Here is a 19,229-nt window from a genome sequence, read left to right as displayed (position 1 = left end):
GCTCCTTTACTACCTAACTCCTTCCTTCTGGCCTCTTTTCTATATAACCAACCCCGTTCCCCTTATCCACATGTGCATACACCCACTTTGAGAGTAAGACACATTCCTGTCTTTGCCCCTAGCAGTTGCAAACTGATTTTCATTCCCCCTAAAAGGAGCATTTCTGAGGCACCAGTTATGTGCCAGGTGCTGTGGAGAAACGAACTCCAAGCAATTACGAGGCTGAAGGGATCTGGGTTAGTAACAAGGGAACGAACTGCTAAGGACAGTTTTTCCCCAGCAAGTCAAAACTAAAACACCGGAGTGCTCCAGAATGCACTGCAAGAAGAGTGCCATCAAATCTGAGTGGAGATCTGCAGCTGAGTTAGATGCAACGGGGGTTGTTTCTGACTGTGGCTGTGGGAGTCATTTCGACAGGCCAACAATATATACCTCGTACGTTCTCACAGTCCAAGCCAGCTTTTCTTAGCTTGTGCTCAAGGGCAAAGAACTGGCTGGTGAGCATCCATTATCGACCTCACAAATCATAGGACTTGTTTGAGGCCTGGGCACAGAGAGGGGGAGTGAGGCAAGGCGGAGGTTCCAGCCAACCTCACTGTCCTCCTCGGGGGACAAATGCTCATGGGAGAAGAGGTGTCAATAGTAGTGAAAGACTGTCCTCTGGTCTGTTCTCAAATCTTGACCTGGAGAAAGGAGAATATATTCCCTGGGAGGCGTTGGACTCAGGCTTATCTGAGGGTGACCACTGGGGGCTTTCCAAATTCTGGCTACACTTCATGAAATCCTTTTACACACGACCCCCTAGGAAAGATAGGAGAGGTCTTTCTGTTGCACAGACAGCACTATGGCAGCTAAACCTGCTAACTCCCTTGTATCTGTTATGCCTTGTGGATTTTCACGTGAACACAGTTCAGGAATATTTTCTAACACCATTTTTATGTCAGAGCCAGGGAGGAAATCTCTTACCTGTAAGTTCACAAGTAGAATACACTTCCTATTTCCAAAGGAAGACTATTTCTTTGATAAACATTCCAAGAATGAATTACTTTATCAGTGGCACGTTTTTGTAACATGCTCCTGCTTTATCATCGATGTTAAATCTTAATTACTTTTTTCTTAAACTCAACATGTATTCCCCACAGACCTACTTTATACCAAGCATGGTGCCACCTTAGGCATCTGACAAAGAATAAAACACAGTCCTGTCCTCTAGGACTCCTGGTTCCTTCAGAAGAATGGGAGCTGGACCTTCTGGCACAGTGTGGTTAAGTGTTACTCTGGAAGAGGGGGCACCGTGTTTTGGGGGAATCTGGGAAACCCTTCAGAGGGACAACAACTGAGTTGGATTTTAAAGTGTCGATGAGATTGTAACATGAATGAAAAGAAGAAGAAAGACTGTCTCAGCAAAAGAAGCATGAAAACAAGTTATGGGATGCAAAAGGCCATCTGTAAGGAACAAAGAGTATTTTGTGGGACTGAGGCACTGGGGGAGGGGGAGCAGGCAGGATGGGGGGCACGTAGATGTAGAAACTGAGGAGACAGGATGCAGCAAGAACAGAAAGGACTTTATCAGCCATGCAAAAGAAAGAATTTTATCCTATAGGAAGGACAACATGGTGTCCAGAAGGTTTTTAAAGAAGGGGTTATAAGACCCAACTTGTGTTTTAGGAACGCAAGAGTGGTGGCTGATGGGATGAGAGATAAGAGCCTAAAAATCCAATTACAAGGCATTACAGAAACCGTTCATAATATGCATTGGGACGCCTCTATGCTCTTAGATGCCCGTTATCATTCCCCCCTCCGACACACACACATTTTTTAGTTATATCTGAGTTTTGTCCCTTTAATTATGTATCAATACTGATAATTCTTTTTTCCCCACCCAAGATGTATCATCTGTGGTTCATAAACTAATATTCCAGATGATAGCAGTAAACATTTAGGTAAATACAGGCTTAATAAAATAATCTCTTACCTGAACAAAGCTGTTCCACTTTTGTGTAGTTTAAAGATACTATGTCATTAACCCATGCGATGATGTCATGTCTGCTCATAGTCTCTTGGGTTATCGAGGTAGAATACACATTGACCGCCATTCCCCAACTAGAAAAAGACAAACAAGGAAAAAATTAACTCCGGAACATAAAAGATACCCATTTCAAGGTCAGGAACCCTGGTCCAGACTCTAAAATGTCTGCTTTGGCTGAGTCTTTTCTCTTCTTTCTCTCTCGTCTACATATTTGTTATGATACCATTAAATTTCATGTGTTGTTCATGCAGTATTATCCCACACCTCCCCGCCCCCCCCCCCCCCACACTCCCATGTTTTTTAGGTTCTGAGATACCGATTTTTCTGATGTAACTTAAAGTCTCATTTTCATCCTTAAGTCTATGTGTGGTATTAAAAAGGTCCCTAACCGTGTGCACTACAGTCCCCTTTATCTTGTACACAACTTCACTGTACTTTCATTTCAAGCACTCGCAAACGGTGCCTCCTCCTGCACTCCTCTTTGGGGATGTAAATGGGAGCTCCACTGTATCCAGTTGGTCAGGCTAAAAACACAACACCCATTCTTGCCTCCTCCGTCTCCCTCACCACCACATCCAATCCACCAGCAAATTCTACTGGCTCTACCTTCCAAGTATTTTCAAACTTCAGTCAATGCTCACCTGATGTTGGGCAATAGTCTTTTCACTGGCCTCCCAACTTGCACCCTTGCCCCCTCACCACGTGTTCTCAACACAGCAGCCAGAGCTATCCTACTGGCAAAAATCAGATGCTTTCTCTTAATTTAAAACCTTCTAGGGGCTCCTGGGTGGCTCAGTCAATTGAGTGTCCAACACCTAATTTTTGGCTCAGGTCATGATCCCAGGGTCATGGGACTGAGTCCTGCATCAGGCTCCTTGCTGAGCGTGGAGCCTGCTAAAGATTTTCTCTCTCCCTCTCTCTGTCCTCTCCCCTGTGTGCGCTCTAAAATAAATAAATAAATAAATAAAAAATCCTCCACTGGTTGCTCATCTCAGAGCACAATCTGAAGTTCTTACCAAGCTTTACAAGGCTTTCTACATTCTGCTCCCAGTCACTGTCCCTCACTCCACTCCATCCAGACCAGCCTTGTGACTCTGGCTTTGGACTCTCCTCACTTCCTCCTCAAGGCTTTTGCATTTGCTGTGGCTGCAGCCAGGACCATTCCCCAGTTTTGAGGCGCACTCTCCCTCATTCCTTTCAAGCTCCCCTCAATGCCACTTCATTAAGGGGACATCATCATTATCTCCTATTCTTTTTCTCTATTCGCAGACACAGGACAGAAGCGCCATGGGGACAGGGATTTTGTCCATTTTATTCTTTGTATACCCCTGGTGTCTAGTCCAGTTCAGACAGAGTAGGCTTCCGATAAAATTGCTGAAGGCAGGCGTGTGCTCCCCCACTCCCCCCATCCCATGTAAGATAAGCAGGGCAGTAGGTAAGCTACAAACTTTTTTTTTTTTAAATCAGCTTTAGAGAAAACCCACTTCAGAAACAGGCTTCATATAGGTTTCATTAGAAAAAAATTCTCACCTAGCATTCTCTCTCTCTCAAAGCTTTGGAAAAAGCCTTTACAAAAAGTATAAAAACATTTGAATAATTTGAAAGACATGTACTGCCTAACTGCATAGATCTCCCCTTTATGAAACTGGGAAAGAAGACTAATTGTTAATATATTTCTCTGACCATTTCATGATACCGATTTCCCCAACTTTTCATCAGAGTGGCATATACAGAAAAGGTTTTGTTCAAAATATTTTGTTATCTATAGTTTTGTGTCATTGGTTTTTACAGCTGTTCACAAAATTCAATTGAAGTACAGACTTTTCCCATATACCCCTCCCTTTGTCCCCCCACACATACAGCTTCCCCTACTATCAACATCCCACACCAGCTGGTACATTTATTACAATCAACGAACCTACACTGATACATCATTATCACCCAAAGTCCATAGTTTACATTAGGGTTCACTCTTGGTGTCCTATATTTTATGGGTTTTCACACATATATGACGTGTATCCACTATTGTAGTGTCGCACGGAGTAGTTTAGGGAAACACAACACCCATCTAAAAATCCTCTGCTCCGCTGATTCATAACTTCCTCCCACCAATCCCTGACAGCCACTGATCTTTTTACTGTTTCCATGGTTTTCCCTTTCCCAGAATATCATACAGTTGGAATCATACAGCCTGTAGCCTTTTCAGATTGGCTTCTTTCACTTAGTGATGTGCGTTTAAGGCTCCTTCACGTCTTTTCATGGCCTGACAGCTCATCTCTTTTGAGCTCTGTTACACTGTGTGAAGGCACCACTCACTCACTGAAGGTCATCTTGGTTGCTTTCAAATTTTGGCAATTATGAATAAAGCTGCTACAGACATCCATGTGCAGGCTTTTGTTTGGAAATAAGTTTTCAATTCATTTGGATAAATACCCAAAAGCCCTACTGATGGAATATATGATAAGAATGTTTACTTTGATAAGAAATTGCTAAAATGTCTTCCAAAGTGGCTGTGCCCATTTTGCATTCCCACCAGCCATCAATGAGAGTTCCTGTTGATCCACATTCCCACCAGCATTTGGTGCTGTCAGTGTTTTAAATTTTTTTTTTTGACGTTTATTTATTATTGAGAGACAGAGACACAGAGCGTGAGCAGGGGAGGGGTAGAGATGGGGGGAGACACAGAATCTGAAGCAGGCTCCAGGCTCTGTGCTGTCAGCACGATGTGGGCCTCGAACCCACGAACCATGAGATCATGACCTGAGACCAAGTGGGTCGCCTAACCAACTGAGCCACCCAGGCGCCCCTGTCAGTGTTTTAGATTTCGGCATTCTAATAGCTGTACTCTAGTAAAAGAATTTTAATGTTTAAACCTGGTTGAAACCTTGTGATTTTACTAGTTCTGTGCAACATATTAACACTTGACATAATTTTATGCAAAATGTATGTATAAACTTTCATTTTGAAAAATTTTATATATATGAATCCTATTTTGAAAGTTTTTGAACATATGAAAGTAGAGACAACAGAATAACCAGTTGTCTTCACTTCTTGGCTTCAACAATCACTAATATTGGCCAATCCTACTCCATTTAAACTACAGTCAATACTCTCCATCCCAAAGCCTACCCTCCATTCCCCAAGCCAGTCTATTTTGAAGTAAATACCAAGCTTAGCATTTTGTGTACAAGTATTTCAGTATGTGTCTCTAAAAGATAAGGACATTTGAAAAAACTTCAAATAGCATTATCACATCTAAAAGTAAAAATAATTTCTTAATATCAAATATGCATTATCTTATAATTTCTTCTCCATTTCTAACATATATATGTAAACAATATATATACATAAACATATATGTAAATATAAACATATATACATATAAACATATAAATATAAATTATATATATATATATATATATACACACATACATAGTTGAAGGAAGTGGGTTGTCTTGTACAGTTTCCACAATCTGGATTTTGCTCACTGCATGCCATTCTATAAATGGGTCATTTGATCTAGAGGCCAGATATGATTCAAGTTCTAATTGGGGGTTTGGAGGCAGGACTACTTACTTGCAGTGTTTGAACTTTCATCAGGAGGCACATAATGTCTGACTCCTTTTGGGATATTGTTAGCCATTAATGATATTTGTTTAGAGACTTCAAAGTGATATTCTGTCACTCATTTTTGATTTACTACCTAGCATAATTCTACAAAGAAAAATTTCCCCTCTGAGGTACTGGTCATATTAACAAATGATTCGCTTTATTGACCATTTTTTTCAAAACAACGAGGTAGTTCTCTAATAGTCTCCCAACATGACTAATGAGGTTTTTGATTCTGAAGTATAATTAGGAACTCCTAGCAAGTAGGTTTCAATCCACGTTTCAACCCACCACAGTTTATGTCTTTGCTGATGTGTAAGCTTGTAAGAACTTATTCAAGCTGGTTTCTGAGTTCTGCTGACAAGGTCCTGGGAGTCTCTGATAACTTCTTTGCTTTCTGGGATGGCAAAATGTTCCAGGCCCAACTTGGACATTTCTCACCTTAGACCTAAAACCAGGAATTTCTCCAAGCGTCCCTTCTTTCTTTAGTCACAAATGGTAGAGATAAATATTTAAAAAAAAATTTTTTTTTCAACGTTTATTTATTTTTGGGACAGAGAGAGACAGAGCATGAACGGGGGAGGGGCAGAGAGAGAGGGAGACACAGAATCGGAAACAGGCTCCAGGCTCTGAGCCATCAGCCCAGAGCCTGACGCGGGGCTCGAACTCACGGACCGCGAGATCGTGACCTGGCTGAAGTCGGACGCTTAACCGACTGTGCCACCCAGGCGCCCCGAGATAAATATTTTTAAGCACGGCGATATACAACAGAAAAATCTCGTTTTACACAAAAGTCTTTGAATTTATAAAAGGCTTCTATTTGGAGTGCTTATTAAGTCTACAGCAATAAAGATCTGCTTTCTACTTGCAGTGCGAAAGATTTTATTTTTAAATAAAAATATTCATCCATCCCCAGAAGCACCCTTATCTCTAAAATTCTCTTCCCCTGAAGACCTACAACAAAAAATAAAACCTCACGATACTGGCATTTCAGATAATGTGACCATTGTTACTACTTTTATACAACACATGAAAGGTTTTTGAGTTTCTGGTTAATAATGTGTGTTGTTTTAGTCTATCATTTATTAAACAAAACCCTTTGCTTTTAATACCTAGTCAACTTTGTATGACTATGTAAATTATATACAATCTCAGCAGAGATAATTCAAAATTTAGAACATTTTGAACGGCTTAATTTTTTTTTACAGGTATAACTTTTGGCAGTTCATGTATGTTTCTGATGGCTTCTTCTTTAGGCAGTACTGAAAAGCTTTTGCTTTACCATGCAATGTATTGTTGCAGGATGAGGCATCGGGGTCCAGAATTGTGCTAGGTGACATCTAGCCAAATTGGGACATTATTTTTGGTCCAGAAGATTTAAAAACAACCAACCACAAAGCAGGAGCAATACTGTCAGGTCTGTGTTTTAGACAGATAATCTATATACAAGTGAGTAGAGATGTTCGGTGGTTTCCTAACAGAAATGTGCAACAAAGTAACAGGTAGCCATGAGAAGAGGGAAGCAGGTCATTCATTTGCTAGAAGTGCTGTCAATGAATCACATCTCCTCTGGGTGTTTCTTGATAACATTCACCTAAGGGGAACAATCTTTCATATCTAAATAAACAATCTTTCATATCTGCAAAAGCAAGTAAAATTGGGAAGACCAGACAAACAATGAAGTAGCACCTGATTTTTGCTTTAGAAAAACTGTTAATCAGTTACTAGACTCACCACTCTAGCCTCTGCCACATCCCCTCTCTAACCAACACAGCTGCAGTCCCCAGAATCAACTCACCCCACCCCCAACAGTGACAGTAAGACCAACCGGCACTAGGGGACCTGTGGGAAAAGCAGAATGGAGGGCAGACCAAGAGTGAGGGTGAGGGAAGGAAGGTTAAGTTTTCCTTCTTTCTTTCCTTCCTTTTTTTTTTTTTTTTAAAGTAAGCTCTACACCCAGTGTGGGGCTTGAACTCATGATCCCAAGATCAAGTGTCACATGCTCTACCAACTCAGAAAGCCAGAAGCTTCTATTAGGTTTTCTAAAATAAAACAACGACAATGCATCAAATAAATAGATTTCCATACCTACTTCAAACTAATAGCCATGGAACCATACAGATAATTTCTATTTACAATCCATGCTGAGTAGAATATTTTTATCTACCTTCCTCCAAATGTCACCAAGATACTCACAATTCATTTCACTTTGTGGTTGTCTTTTGCTCCCTTTATTAGTTCTCATCTCGAGGGGCAAAGCCTTCTGATTTTTGAGGCAGAGTGCTGGGTCCAGACCCCTTCTCCACAGAAGGGCTGGTGCTCTTCCTAACCCCTAGGAAGTGAGGTGGCTCCAAAATGCAAAAAGAATTCCATTCCTGCTTTGCCATCCATGCTTTGCTCTTCCCAATTCCTTCAGCTCCCACTTTTCCTACAGGCGCAACTTCAACATATTCAAGCCTAATTTATTCAGGTGACCACACAGTTCACGGAAGGAAACTGATCTTCTTCCAAATGTTAAACTCAGGGCTGGTGAGAGTGTATTTACCGGTCTTAGCTTTTCTGTGGACACATTCTAAAATCCTAAGATTTCATTATAATTTTTTCACTGTCAATCTAGATTACAATACACAAGTACCAGCTCCTGATTATTCAGAAATGTTTGGATAACACAAGGAATTTTTCTATTATTTTTAAATGATTTCATGCTCCCATTTTGATCCTTGAAAGAATCCTATGAGGAAAGCAGGGCAGGAATTATAGTCTTCCCTGACAAATGTGGATACCCAGTCTTTCTGAAGGTAGGAGTTAAAACAATTCATACAAGACACTGATGAATGAAATTGAAAAAGATCCCGATAAATGGAGAGATACTCTTGGACTGGAAGAATATTGTTAAGATGCCCATACTACCCAAAGCAATCTACAGGTTCAATGCAATTCCAATGGCATTTTTTACAGAACTAGAACATAAAAAATTGTATGGATCCACACAAGACCCCAAATAGCCAAAGCAATCTTGAGAAAGAGGAATAAAGCCCGAGGTCTCATGCCCCCTGGTTTCAAACTATATCACAAAGCTATACTAATCCAAACAGAATAGTAGTGGTATAAAAACAGACACATACGGGCCCCTGGGTGGCTCAGTTGGTTGGGCGTTCGACTTTGGCTCAGGTCCTGATCTCACAGGTTGTGAGTTTGAGCCCCACAGTGGGCTCGCTGCTATCAGCACAGAGCCCACTTAGGATCGATCCTCTGCTCATGCTCTCTCAAAAATAAAACATTAAACAAAATTTTTTAGGGGTCTGGGTGATTCAGTTGGTTAAGCGTCTGACTTCGGCCCAGGTCATGATCTCGTGGTTTGTGAGTTTGAGCCCCACCTCGGGCTCCATGCTGACAGCTCAGAGCCTGGAGCCTGCTTCGGATTCTGTGTCTCCAACTCTCTGCCCCTCCCCCACTTGTGCTGTGTCTCTATCAAAAATAAATAAAGTGTAAAAAAAATTTTTTTTAATTTTTTAAAAAAAAGACACATAAAGCAATGGAACAGAATAGGGAGCCCATAAATAAACCTACACATATATGTATGATCAATTAATTTAAGACAAAAGAGGTAAGACTATACAACAGGGAAAGACCATCTCTTCTATGAATGGTGATGGGAAAACTGGACAGCTACTTGCAAATGAAACTGGACCACTACCTTACCCATATACAAAAATTAACTTACAATGGATTACAGAGTTGAATATGGGATGTGAAACCATAAAGCTCCTAGAAGAAAACAGGTGGTAAGCTTGTTGGTCTTAATGTTTTTTTTCAGATCTGACTCCAAAGACAAGGACCACAAAAGCCATGATAGCTGAGTGTAACTACATAAAACTAAAAAGCTTCTGCACGACAAAGCAAACCATCAACAAAATGAGAAGGCAGTCTACTGAATGGGAGAAGACATTTGTAAATGAATTAACCAATAGGGGGTTAATATCCAAAATATATCAAGAACTTCTACAACTAAGTAACAACAAACTAATCCAATTAAAAAATGGACAGAGGAACTGAATAGACATTCCTTCTCCAAGACATACAGATGACCAACAGGCACACGAAAAGGTACTCCACCTTTTTGATGATGCCCACCATAAATCATCAGGGAAATGAAAATCAAAACCACAATAAGATATCACTGCACACCGGGGCACCTGGGTGGCTCAGTCGGTTAAGCGTCGGACTTCAGCTCAGGTCATGATCTCGCAATTTGTGAGTTTCGGCCCCATGTTGGGCTCTGTGCCAACAGCTCAGAGCCTGGAGCCTGCTTTGGATTCTATGTCTCCCTCTCTCTGCCCTCCCCCATTCATGCTGTCTCTCTCCCTCTCTCAAAAATAAACAAAAACATTAAAAACATTTTTTAAAAAGGTATCACTGCACACCTGTTAGAATGGCCAGCGTCATAAAGACAAGAAATAACAAGTGTTGATGAAGACATGGAGAAAAGGGATCCACACACACTGTTGGTGGGCATCAACTGGTGCAGCCACCATGGAAAATAGTATGGAGTTCCTCAAAAAATTAAAAATAGAACTATCATATGATCCAGCAATTCCACTTCTGGGTGGTTAGCCAAAGAATACAAAAACACTAATTTGAAAAGACACATGCACCCCTATGTTCACTGCAACATTACTTATAATAGCCCAGACATGGAACAATCTAAGTGTCCATGAATCTTAACGATGTGATGATACACACATACACGCACACACCAGAGCTACTCAGCCACAAAAAAGGAAATCTTGTCGTTTGTGACAACATGGATTGACTATGAGAGTTTCACACTAAGTCAGACAGAAAAGACAAATAATTTCACTTATAAGAATGATTGACAAATGATTTCACTTCTAAGAAAACAAAACCCAGACTCATAGAGTGAACATAGTGATAATTGCTACATGCAAAAAAGGGGGGTGCCTGTGAAATGGGTCAAGGGGGTCAGGAGGTACAAATTTCGAGTTATAAGTCCTGGGGATGTAATATATGGCATGGGGAATACAGTTAATAATATTGTACTAACTCTGCACAGTGACAGATAGTACCTAGACTTCCAACTGACCCAGCCAGGCACCCCTCAAAATACTAACTTTAAAGTTTACTAATTTCCAAAGACTCAGTCAAGAAATATAAATGGCTAAGAAAGGTAAGTAATACCAAATTCTACAAAATAAAGAGAATACACTGTGCAAGGTTTATTCTGTTTGGATCCTCAGCATGTCTTTTACACAGAAACAACAGTTTATTCTTCCATAACCTGCAATCTGGTCTCCGGGCCAGAAACACTTCTCTTTGTGCCATCCGTGAAGAAAAGGAAGCCCTCTACTCTGTGGCTTTCAGTCAGATTTTTAACCAGATCACTGTGTGTTTAAAACCTAGTAAGTACAGCACCACTGAAAGTAGACAGAAGACAATTCTGAAGCACGATGGTCTTTGGGACACCATATTTTGACTGGCATTTAAATTTTAAAATGAACTCGCATTCACTGTTCCTACTTAAAAATAAACCAATAACCACAATATATTAATACATGGTTTTCATGATATTTGGAGGGTCTTTCTGCAAAGCTGGCTATAAACCTATTTTGCAATCAGGAGAAAGAAAAACACAGAAAAACAGAAATCCCTGTGTACCTCCAGCACGCAAAGTCACAGTTCTGACTTGCCCATGGAGAGTGCCTTCAGAAAAAGGACAGCCTCAGGCCGGGGCCAATGTGTTGATTTTGTCTCTGTATTCAACACGTGGTGGTGGGCAGGGCACAAAGAAGTACAGCCAGTCTATGCTTTGCAGCGGTTATTCAGCCATATAAATTAGAAAGTGCATTTCTGCTTACTGAAACAAAAGGAATTTTATGGGACAGACTTGAGTTTGCCTACTGAGCAAAGCCTGGATAAAGACTTGGCAAGCCCCACACCATGGAAATCAAAGCATGAATTCTATCACCTTACCAGTTATGGGCCCTTAAACCCATTACAAAATATCCTACAATTTTGTTGTCCAAGAATAAATTTGGCAGGGTTTGTGAATTATTGCAGAGGAGCGTCTCTCTAAATTTTGACAAATACAGAAGATGTCCTCTAGCATCATGTGTGGCCCTTAAGTGAAATTATTTCTTCCATAATTCATTTTCTCTCTGGGCCCCAACCTAACCCTTACAAATAAATCACAGCCATACGTGGGGGGTGGGGGTGGGAGGCAGTGAGTTTTCCTCATTTCCTCCCTTCACACATGGACCGATCACTCCCTTTTGAAGGAAATAGTGTTTCTTTGGGCAAGGCTCAGGATAAGCCAGGTGTCCCAGGATCCTGGCTCTGGTCCTGTTTTGGGTGTGCGGCTATAAGGAGAGGAGTCTGAGAAATTAATTTTGGAAAGGAAGCATGTGGAACTTATTTTGATTTTGATTTCTTCCCCCTACAACTAACGTCTGAGTCTGCCAGGCTTCCCAAGTTTAGACACGACCATCTGCAGAAGAACAGCCCTCTCTAAGTGGTTGACTACTGCAGTCTGCTGCTCTGGTAAGGAGGTTCTGTTTGGCTTAGATTGAACCCAAACCCACTCTGAAGCGGAACCATTAAAACACCTTCCTGACATAAGTTACTTTCTTCATGCCACTGCCTACAGGAGTCTGAATGCAACTGGAAACTTCACATGCAATATAAAAGGTTCTGAAAATTCAACCCACTCTATGCCAATACATTCCATTCACACATTTTATACTGACATCTGACAGCTATACCCATATTTGTGACCGTCTGTCTTCTCTCTCATAACAATCTCTATTTGCAACACGCTCCCCCATCACTGGGAGAATATACCTCTACCAGTCTAGGCTAAACACACGCAATGCACCCTTCACCCGGTTTCACATAAATGAAAACAAAGAGCAGCCTGGGAAAGAGGTACAAAGAATAATGGGGGTTTTTCTTTCACCTGAGAAACTTACTTTAGTTTGAGCACGTAAGGATTCCTGAAGCCCTTATAATAATCCATAACCCAAGTGGTTTCCTCAATGACATTTAAAGATTTCACTGCTTCACAGGAAGCCATGTCCTGCTGACCAGGTATTAATGTTCATTTCAAAGCGTCTCAGAAGTCGTTTGTACCATGTCTCCATACGTGCTAAGGTGGAAGAAGCACCAGGGAGCCATAAGAACACCTTTTGTTTACCAACCATTGGACTTACACGTGGTCCAGGTCAAGGCCTCACTTTTAGTTCTTGTCTCACATGATGGGTGGGTCTACTCTGCCTTCAGTTTTTAAGGTTTGTCAAGGTTGGCCTGTTCCTACTACCAGGTAAAGAAAGGGTGGGGGTGGGGGTATGTAACTTCAAACACACTTGCAAACAGAGCTTTTGATTCAGAAGTAATTTTGTGTCCTTTTAACAGAAATGGCCATTTTGCAAATACTTCAAAGGATTCACAAATACCATAAACGTTTACAGAGATTTAGCCAATCGTTGGCTCTCACTATTTCCTTCTCTTACAAGTGGCATCATTCTAAAATAACCTATAAATATTTTGAAAACATGAAGCCCAAGGAAGAAACCCCAAGTTTTTCTCCAAGACCACTTCTGCATTAGAATCTATGTTATCAACTCAATCTGAGGGGAAAAAGAGATTCAGTTCCACAGCAGACACTTAAATCAGGGAGTTTTCGTTTGAAAAGCCTTGTATCAACACAACACGATTCTGCCTGAGTGCCTCCTTCCTGGCTCCCTCTCTAACAAAAGGCGGATGTGAAATCTCCCGTGGCTGTCCCTCATAATGAACTGGGCATCAGCAGGGAGTGACGTGTAAATGTGTCCCCTGAACCAGAAACTTCCCTGCTTTTCAGCTGTGCATAATTCATTCTCTAGATTCAATACCATGAGGAGTAGGATTTAAACATTCCACCAAGGAAAGACTATCTCCAGATAATTCTCAATTCATCACTTTCTCTTTACTTGTGACCTGAAATGTGGGGGCAGGGACACACTATTTGTATGAGGAGGGAGATCAGGACCTAGTGAAGCTAGAGTCAAAGAGGGTATCTCTGAAAGACAAACCTTGACAAGATGAAATCTCCCTGGAGAGACATCAGAGAAACCATATTGAGTTTCATTTAAAATTGGGTATTAGAGCTTCCATTTAACTTGTGGAGTAACTGACGGATGCATGAATTGTAGGGCTGGGATGAGAATTTAAGAGGTCATTTATTGTCTTCAGGTAATAATAACACACTTAAGCCGCTGTGGGCAGATGTGCATCTGTTTTATTTTTACGGGGCTCTGTGACTGTTATGGGATTAGACACACAACACAAGGCTAACTCCTCCAGGCACGGACCCTCCCTGGAGAGCTCCACCAGCCTGGGGAGCAGAGCTGAGCGCAGTACTGACCCCAGACAAGGATGACAGAAACACCAGGACATGGCCACAAAGATAAAACACACATATTCTGTTAAAACGGATACTGCGATGTATTTTCTCAAGATTAGGCTATTCACCACATAGAGCCGGTGAAGAAAACCAACAAAAGGAAAACTTTACTATTAAGCTGCTTGGAGAAACGCTGGAGCAAACATGAGTTTTATCAGAGGCCGGAGTTGCCTGCTTGTTATTCCAGGCTTTTCTAGGCAGCCCCCCGCAATTATTAATGTGCTCTTCGGTATCAGTCATCACTCAATGATAATGCTTTTAATGTGTGCACAAAGTTTCACTTAGTCTGACACTCTGAAGTCTTAACTCTAGCTAATAACTGCCACCTCTCAGTAAAAATGAACAGAAAATACTCTTTTCTTTCATGATGCTCCTATCTTTTACAATTAACTGTTACTTTTAAAAACAGATTCAATTTGCTCTTGCCATATCACCACCATGTATCCCAAGTACAATTTTTTTCTGAGAGAGAGAATGCTCCAGGGCAAGTGTATGAGTGGGGAGGGGGAGGGGGAGGGAGAGGGAGAGGGAATGAATATATATTTTTTTAACATTTATTTATTTTTGAGAGAGGTAGAGACAGAGTGTGAGCAAGGGAAGGGCAGAGAGAGGGAGACACAGAATCTGAAGCAGGCTCCAGGCTCTGAGCTGTCAGCACAGAGCCTGATGTGGGGCTTGAACTCACGGACCACAAGATCATGACCTGAGCCGAAGTCTACGCTTAACCACAGAGCCACCCAGGTGCCCCAAGAGAGAATGAATATCTTAAGCAGGCTCCACACCCAGCGCAAAGGCTGAGGCAGGGCTCAATCCTACAACCCTGGGATCATGACCTGAGCCAAAATCAGGAGTCAGACACTTAACTGACTTAGCCACCCAGGTGTCCCCCAAGTACCTTTTTTAAAAAATAGAATGATTAAGGGGCACTTGGGTGGCTCAGTTGGTTAAGGGTCTGACTTCGGCATAGGTCATGATCTCATGGGTTCATGAGTTTGAGCCCTGTGTCGGGCTCTGTGTTGACAGCTTGGAGCCTGGAGCCTGCTTTGGATTCTGTGTCTCCTTCTCTCTCTGCCCCTCTCCCTCGCTCACACTCTCTCTGTCAAAAATAAACATTAAAAAAAATTTAAAAATAGAATGATTAAAATATTTCTCCAACCACCTGTGAAAGGAGTTTCTATAACTAGCCTTGAAAATCCACCTCCATTTTAACAGCCATGTCATTACCTGCCTGAACCCCATTAGATACTATTCAGTAGATGCCTGACTTAGCCTGAGTGCCCACAATATTCTAAGCAGACAAAACAAATAAATACGACTTTCAAAACAGCATATATATGTTTTGATGTTTTTAAACTTGGAATTAATGAGTCAATAGTTATAGCCCTGAAATGACTTGGAAACTTGGCTTTTATCCCAAGAATGAAGAAATTTTTGAATGCTAAAACAGTTCTTGGTGGCATGTGTGATGTTCACTGATATGAAACTCAGCTGCATATAACAAAAGAGTAAAAGGCCATGGTCTTACACACACACACACACACACACACACACACACACACACACACCAGGCATACATTTCTTCTTATGGTCAGAAGTGCAGCTGATTATAGCTGATTCTATTTGCCTAAATGTCCATCTGTTTCAAACAGTGGGTGGCTTGGTCCATGCTCTGAAAATAATTTCAATGACCCAGAGCTCATTCCCATGCCACAGCGCTTGGCTGGTTTCCTCAGGGCACCAACTTTTGCTCAGTGCTCCCCCTACCCCCGCCCCCAACTTGGCTCCCAGTCCATCCACTTGTTCTTGACCATATGCCTTCTGTTTATTTTCCCAGCCCTACTTGGCCCTGTTCCCTCTCACCCTGACCTTAGCTCTCTCCCATGATCCAAGTCATTGCCAGTCAGGTCCCGAGTGCCCCTACCACTCCCCCCAGCATAACCCCAGGCCAACCCTTTAGGGCATGGGTGATGCACCCACCATGGAGGACGATCATGCTCAGTCATTAATCCATCATGCATACAATTAGGTGCATAAGGTATACCAAAGAGTATGTGATGGATATGCCAACATTAGGCAAAGTTGTGTGTTAGGTAAAGTGTTTTCTTTGGTATTGTCCATCTCCCCTCTTCCTGATTCCGAGCTACTGTGTGCTCTTGGTAGTGCTGACCCCTCCTCAGGTACTTAGCACTTTCAGCTGTCTGCCTTCTCTAAACCTTCTGCTAAGAAAAAAGCAAATGAGGGATGACAGCTTTAAGGACAAACCTCAAGACCTTAGGCAAAGGAAGAGGTCTCTCCCAGCACTTAGTATCTGCATCTCGTGCTTCAGGTTCAGCTCAAATCTAACTTCTAAGCAAGCCCTCCCTGACCACCCTCTCTCTCTCTGAAGGGGCTTCCTCCAAGTATTCCCACATCACACTGTTCTTGTCTTTGTGCTACTAACTCAGTCTGTCATGATCTCATCTGTTTGTTGTCTGGTCACTACCTCCTGCCCCCACAATGTAAGCTCTGCGAAGGCAGATCCTTTATAGAATGTATTTTGTTTACTACTATATCTCCTTTGTCTAAAGTAGGCACATAGTGGGGGCACAACAAAAAGTAAATGCCCAATGAATGTATGTGCGGGAGAGTTTCGTGGGGAGGGGAAACTCACAGGGTACCTAAAATCATACCTCATAAGGCAGAGTATGTGAGATAATTAGGAGGGAATGCATTAGGATTGAGCGGATTCAAGGCCTCAGTGTTCTAGGTCTAAAAAAGAAAGAATCATGCAGAGAAATGTGCCATCTTTCAGGTCTCCAACATGGATATGAAAAGCTCAGTAGCTGTACTGCAGCTTCACTGAGCGCACTGATCTAGGAAGCAGGGGCATTGGCTTCCAGGAGCCGGGTTCGTAAACTTGGGACACATGTGCCTCATCTCTTCAGATGTCTTTTTCTTCACCGGCGTGTGTAACACACATTTTCTCCTTTCGTCTGCACAGCAGTGCTACGGGATAGCTACTGCTCTCATGCCATGAGGTAGGAAAAGACACACAGACTCTGGTCTAGTGACCTGTCCACTCACCGCTGAGTGGAAGGACAGGGATTTGGAGCCGGGGCAGATTCTAGGATTCTTGATTCTCTCAACAAAGCCCCTTTCTACTCTGTCATTAGAGTAAGTGGGACGTAAAAAGAACTCCAAACGGCATACAATTGTGTTCTTCAATAAAACCATTTTCCCTTTTTATAGCTCTACCAAGGCCTCCTTGTACATTTTCACTTTAACCAAATGAGTTTTCCTGAAGAAGAGCCCAAAATGTAGAGATTTGGGTGACTACTTAGTTTATTACCGGGAACGATTTTTGGCTCAAAAACCTGCCAACTGTAACATATAAATATGCTATGCTAATATTTTAGGAATCACCATATTTTGCATTTCTGGTTACTACTTATCTCAGACTCAACTATCTCAATATGCTTTTGTATTAGTTTAGTCAAAATGGATAGAGAGGACATACATTACCACTTACAATTTTTTTCCAACCCTAATAAAAGACATCAGTGTCTTGACTACATGTTTAGAGAAATCTATTTGAAAAAATACATCTCTTGGTATTTCACTCTTAGAGGCTATCCAAAGCTCTTTATTATGGTAAAATTCATTTTTAAACTCATGAGAACATTTTGAAATGGAAATGGAAAGTGAAATACCAATAAAATTAAGACTAAAAGGATGAGGGATGTGCACGCCAGTGTTAAAATATATTCTGGTAAATCAGACTTCAAAGTGGCTAATGTACCTCCATCTCCCTCCAGCCCTGTTCATGCGGTTTAGTCTTAATTCTTCTCATAGTAGACTCTGACACAGAACCAAAATGGCCAATTGGCAAAACAGTATAACATTAAACTTCATAAATATTACATAAATGTGACAAGGTACTGATGAACTTCTCCATCAAACCCATGCCCCGCCCCAGAGAACATCCTGTGAATTACATACAAGATGGCTGCACATTAGGAGAACAGGAAATGTAAATTTCAGTTATTTAAGCTAAGATTAGTAACGTTCAGCCAAATGGGTGTTTCAATAGGGAAATGCTATCAAAACCACGTACACACTTTTGTCACCAGTTCACCAGGCCATCGTTCCCAAAACTTCCTTTCCCAGGTAAAAGGATCCACAGTTTGTTGAGAGAATGGATTTCTTCCCATCTCCCCAAATTCTACCCTAGAATCACAGTTCATCCTTCTCTCCTGTCCCTAATTACTCGTTTGGGCAACAGATACCAATCCTATCTTCCATGATACTGGAGTAGAAGAGGTGTTTGTTATTTGTTGTGCATTTATTTTTGATAGAGTGAGAGAGAGAGAGACAGAGAGAGAATGAACAAGCAGGGGAGGGGCAGAGAAAGAGAGAGAGAGAGAGAGAGAGAGAGAGAGAGAGAGAGAGAGAAAGAGAGAATCCAAAGCAGGCTCCGAGCTGTCAGCACTGAGCCCGACGTGGGGCTCGAACTCACCATGAGATCATGACCTGAGCTCAAGTTGGACGCTCAACTGACTGAGCCAACTAGGCGCCCCTTGTTTTGCTTTTAAATCAATGAACTCATTTGCCATTTACTCACTATAATGAAGAGGCTAACAGACTTTTGTATCAGACGTACCCAACAAAAATCAGTTTACACACACACCTTGCAATACCTCTTCACTCTATTGCTTTCTTACAGATCAAAAGTTAACACACTTCATGCATCAGTGTGTTAATAGTATAATTCCCCAAAAGAAGTGCAGATACTGAGCATTTGGGTCAAGAGTGGATAAAACTTGTGCCATGTCCAAGCTGAAAAAGATACAGCAACAACAGGAGCAGATTCAAGGTAAAACCTTCCACAATTTGGTAAAGAGTGGAAGCACAGAAGTTTCTTGAATTGAAGTCTCCTTTCCTTTTTTTTTTTTATGTTTATTTTTTAGAGAGCACAAGCAGGGGAGGCACAGAGAGGGGGACTAGGGGCGCCTGGGTGGCGCAGTCGGTTAAGCGTCCGACTTCAGCCAGGTCACGATCTCGCGGTCCGGGAGTTCAAGCCCCGCGTCAGGCTCTGGGCTGATGGCTCGGAGCCTGGAGCCTGTTTCCGATTCTGTGTCTCCCTCTCTCTCTGCC

The 19,229-nt window shown here is 41.8% G+C and overlaps 1 protein-coding gene across 4 annotated transcripts in view; it reads right to left on the bottom strand.

Moving 5' to 3' along the window:
• The window catches only part of MAPRE2 (microtubule associated protein RP/EB family member 2), a 159,199-nt gene that overhangs the window by 65,399 nt on the left and 74,571 nt on the right, over window positions 1-19,229 (bottom strand). For all 4 annotated transcript variants that reach the window (XM_043558594.1, XM_043558593.1, XM_043558595.1 and 1 more), the window contains one exon: window positions 1,976-2,103. In XM_043558594.1, coding sequence (XP_043414529.1) covers window positions 1,976-2,096 — 121 coding nt within the window. In that variant the 5' untranslated portion in view covers window positions 2,097-2,103. The remainder of the gene's footprint in view (window positions 1-1,975; window positions 2,104-19,229) is intronic.

This window comes from Prionailurus bengalensis, chromosome D3 (assembly GCF_016509475.1).
Source record: "Prionailurus bengalensis isolate Pbe53 chromosome D3, Fcat_Pben_1.1_paternal_pri, whole genome shotgun sequence".
NCBI classification, from domain to species: domain Eukaryota; kingdom Metazoa; phylum Chordata; class Mammalia; order Carnivora; family Felidae; genus Prionailurus; species Prionailurus bengalensis.
Note: the sequence above shows the minus strand (reverse complement) of the source record. Positions and strands in the feature narration are given on the sequence as shown.